This window comes from Astatotilapia calliptera, chromosome 7 (genome assembly GCF_964374335.1).
Source record: "Astatotilapia calliptera chromosome 7, fAstCal68.1, whole genome shotgun sequence".
NCBI classification, from domain to species: Eukaryota; Metazoa; Chordata; class Actinopteri; order Cichliformes; family Cichlidae; genus Astatotilapia; species Astatotilapia calliptera.
The window spans coordinates 64,861,699-64,865,234 of record NC_137428.1 but is presented as its reverse complement, the minus strand read 5'-3'; the positions used below and the strand labels follow the sequence as shown (position 1 = coordinate 64,865,234).

At 43.9% G+C, this 3,536-nt stretch overlaps 1 protein-coding gene across 1 annotated transcript; it reads right to left on the bottom strand.

Annotated features, from left to right (window-relative positions):
* Nucleotides 1-472: 472 nt before the first annotated feature.
* Nucleotides 473-1,648, bottom strand: phlda2 (pleckstrin homology-like domain, family A, member 2). The gene is made up of 2 exons (XM_026176483.2): nucleotides 958-1,648; nucleotides 473-811 (listed from the first exon to the last, which is right to left on the bottom strand). The coding sequence occupies exon 1, from the start codon at nucleotides 1,412-1,414 to the stop codon at nucleotides 998-1,000; it is 417 nt and encodes a 138-aa protein (XP_026032268.1). The 5' UTR covers nucleotides 1,415-1,648; the 3' UTR covers nucleotides 473-811; nucleotides 958-997.
* Nucleotides 1,649-3,536: the final 1,888 nt, after the last annotated feature.

Below are 3,536 nucleotides of genomic sequence, written 5' to 3'. Positions count from 1 at the left end.
CAGCTGTTTAAAGCACACAATCACAAGAGCCACCACTTAAAATGAATAAATTGTTGAGCTTTACATCTTCTATGTTTCTATCTCAAGGGTTCCCACTGGGAGCTGTGAACGTGCCGCACCTTAGAAGCAGGTATGTTCAAACGTAGTTTAGTCTTTTAAGTGTCCCGTGCAGCCCTGCTTATCGGTTATGACTCAATCCTGTAACCCTGCCCAGCAATAAAGCGTCACATTCCACCTGCCAGCAAAGAGGAAAGGGACTTTCCTGTCCTCCACTCCCTTTTTACGGCTGCATGTCTGGTATTTACTCAGAAGTGTTTCCGGTGAAAAGTGCGCCTGAGTTCCAAATATACTGTAACTGACTCCACAATTTTGTAATGAAATACCAATGGACTGATGGATTTTAAAGACAAGTGACAAAAATAAATGTCATTGATAAAATGACAGAAAAAACAAACAGATGAGATCGTAGAAGTATGTCAAAAAGAAACTGATATTTATTCAAATAAATACACACATGACACACAATGAAATAATTTAAATGACATGAACAGTTTGCCAGTAACACCATATTCTGGAAACAAATAAATTAACATCGTGGTTTTAGGAGTCGTTTCTTTCCGGAGAGCAAACATGAAATAGTTTTGACAGTTCGTGAGTTCAGTCCTGTGTGGTGGGGTCTGTAAAAGTGACGCTTTAGATCAGTTTCCCCGTTTCTCCGAGAACTTAATCCCGAACAATCCTTCATCTCTGGACCGGATGACCTCGTCTTCCTTTTGGTCCTCATATTATTTCTGTATGGTCCACAATGGCACTGTGGGGGATTAAAAACATGCCGTTAGTTTAAACTTAAAAAATATTTTTGCTGATTAGTACCGCGGCCGATTTTATTTTTAGCATATATGACTCATATTTTTATTCATATATTGTGGCAGCCATGTTTCATAATGTGTCTCTCACCATATTAGGAGTAGTTCACTGCCGGCGTTCCCATGGCGGCTCAGGGCGCTCTCGCCATGCGTCTTTCCTGCTGTCCCGGTGACGCACTCTCGTTGTCCTGTCTCGTTTTAAAGTCCTGGATGGCTTTTCTGTTCTGGTAATCAATCAGAGCCATGGTGATCACTGCGTTCCAGCAGTTCTCCTCTCCGGAGCACCGGAAATCGATCTCTTTATTGTCTGTGGTCACGATGGTGAAATAGACGAACTTGCCGGTGCGCTCCACGCAGTCTACTTTCTTGATGGACTGCAGTTTGAGCTCCTTGCCCTTGGAGCGCTTCTGCGTGTCGGGGTAAATGTTGAGACTGTCCGTGGTCAGGACGCACGTCTTCCTCTTCCAAAACTGGAGTAGGTTGTCGCTCCTCTTCTCCAGCTCTCCCTCCTTGAGAACCTGGCAGATCTCTGCCGCTGACATTTTCATCGTTTATGTTTGGCACGTTTGTGAACCCTCTGCTTTCCTGCTGGGTCGTCCAAGCCGCTTGTGGAAGGAACTTCTCTACAGATACTTTGGTAATCCAGAGTGTGGTTGTGAATGAACCAAGCTACCAGAGGGCATTTATAGCACGCTCTGGCCTCAGCCCTTCCCTCTTGACGTCAGATGGTTGGAGAATGCATCAACAGTTGCCGCTGGAGTAATTCAAGGCTGTGTGTGGGTGGATGCAGGGGCGCGCGGGGGGTGGGGGTAAAGAGGAAGTCCTAACTTGAACCTAATTACACTGGCAACACGTTAATTAGTAATCCACATCCTACTGCGGAGATTAGTCTAAGTATTTGCCCAGTCTGCACCGCGTGATTCAGTCTTATATTACCAGATGTGCACACAGAGTGACTCTGGGCCATAAGTCTGACCTCTAATATCAGCTGTAATTTCAGAGGAAGTTAAGTTCTCTGTTAAGATTTAAAAATCAGCCCTTTTCCTCTTTATGACCCTAAACTGTACCAAGTAGGTTCGTGTGTTCTGGGCCGCCCTGCTCTCTGGTGATCCTTTTCAAAAAGTAATACTTAGACTAAATGTGCTTCAGTTCAGTAGTGTTTCATGTAAACTTTGCTATTCCTGTCTGTGGATGTCAAAACAAAAATAAAGCATTTTTACCTCAGGAGCAACACCAGTGAAAACATTCTGTGGTCTTTAAATGTAGAAACAGCAATTCAGTGTGAGGTGGTTAAGTTAAACTGTCTCACAAGTTAGAATCAAATGTTGGTGAGTTAGCCCACAGACTGTTGGCTTACTGTTGATTGATATATAGGTGTGTGTGTGTGTGTAATTTTTTTTATTAGCTCATAAAACTAACTGCAAACTATATTTGAATTTAAAAATAGACATTCTCTAGTTCGGGCCTGCTTTGGGAGGTGATTCATGGTTTTGATAGTTTCATCTTGGGGTGCTGGTTACTAAAAATGAAAGCTATACCGCATGACTGATGGAATTTGATAACGTTGCTAAGGTGTGTCGGCTCTGCTATCACCGTATCTCCTGCCACTCCCAAGTTGTGCTTCTTCACCAACCGACCAGTCACATGATTGACTCCGTCCTGTTTCTTCATGTCAAAGATATTAGCAGACACTGGATACGTATCCCTGAACCCTTGGAGCCTGTGTGACTCAGCAGGAGGAGATGGTAAGGAGGCAGATGTCATCGACTGTTCCACGCAGCCTGTCCTGTCCCCTTGGGGCTTCAGCCACACCAACACAACACTGACCTCAGTTCATTCATCTCTGTGTGTGCGTGTGTGCATAACTGAAGAGACGCTTATAGCACCCACTTCAGGCTCTTCTGTGTTGACTTCTCTATCTGTCTCCCCTCAAAGACATTGTGGAAACATCTCCCCTAAAGATAAAAAATGTCATGTGTCATCACCCCTCATCACTGGGTCTCTAGCGTTGTGCAGTAAATAGTCGGGGGACCATATGGACATAAAAATGCTTTGTGTGGCCACAATTTACAAGCCTACCAAAATAAAAAGGCCTCACACATCAACGTCACCACGATCATTCAGATCTGACAACACCAAAGATGTAACTACGGCAAGAAATTTCAAACAGATCAACATCCAGTGTCTTTTACAATTGCTGCGTGAGTATATGAGGATGTTGTGGTCAGTTTAATCCTCTGACCTCAAAGAAAACAAAACTACACGTGTACCGAGTTAGCCAGCTTCTGTTTAGTGAAAAGGTTCACCAACGCCTCTTCACTTCCTTTCCTCTTCCTTTGTTTCCAGGCCTTTGCTTTATGTCTCTGAAACATACATATATGTGGGCTTTTTGTTTGATGAAGTAAAGTGGTGGAGACTCACAGGCATGCCCAGGCAGTGACTCAGGGAGCTGCAGAGCAGCTTACTTTGGAAGAGTTTGCTTGCCTAAGGTGGGCCAGGGGTTTGGGTGATGGTTTGTGGATGAGTGTGTTGTGTCAGCCTGTGTGTGTAAGGATGACTGTTTATTTTACAGCAGGGTTGGGGTATAATAAATTATGCTCAGCAGCATTATTGTAGAGCTTTTAAAGCTCTAAACTAAACTCTAAACTAAAGCCCTGAACTAGGATGGAA

What these genes read in the sequence shown, in the direction of transcription:
- phlda2 (XM_026176483.2), bottom strand. Translation starts at nt 1,414, where the DNA reads ATGAAAATGTCAGCGGCAGAGATCTGCCAGGTTCTCAAGGAGGGAGAG.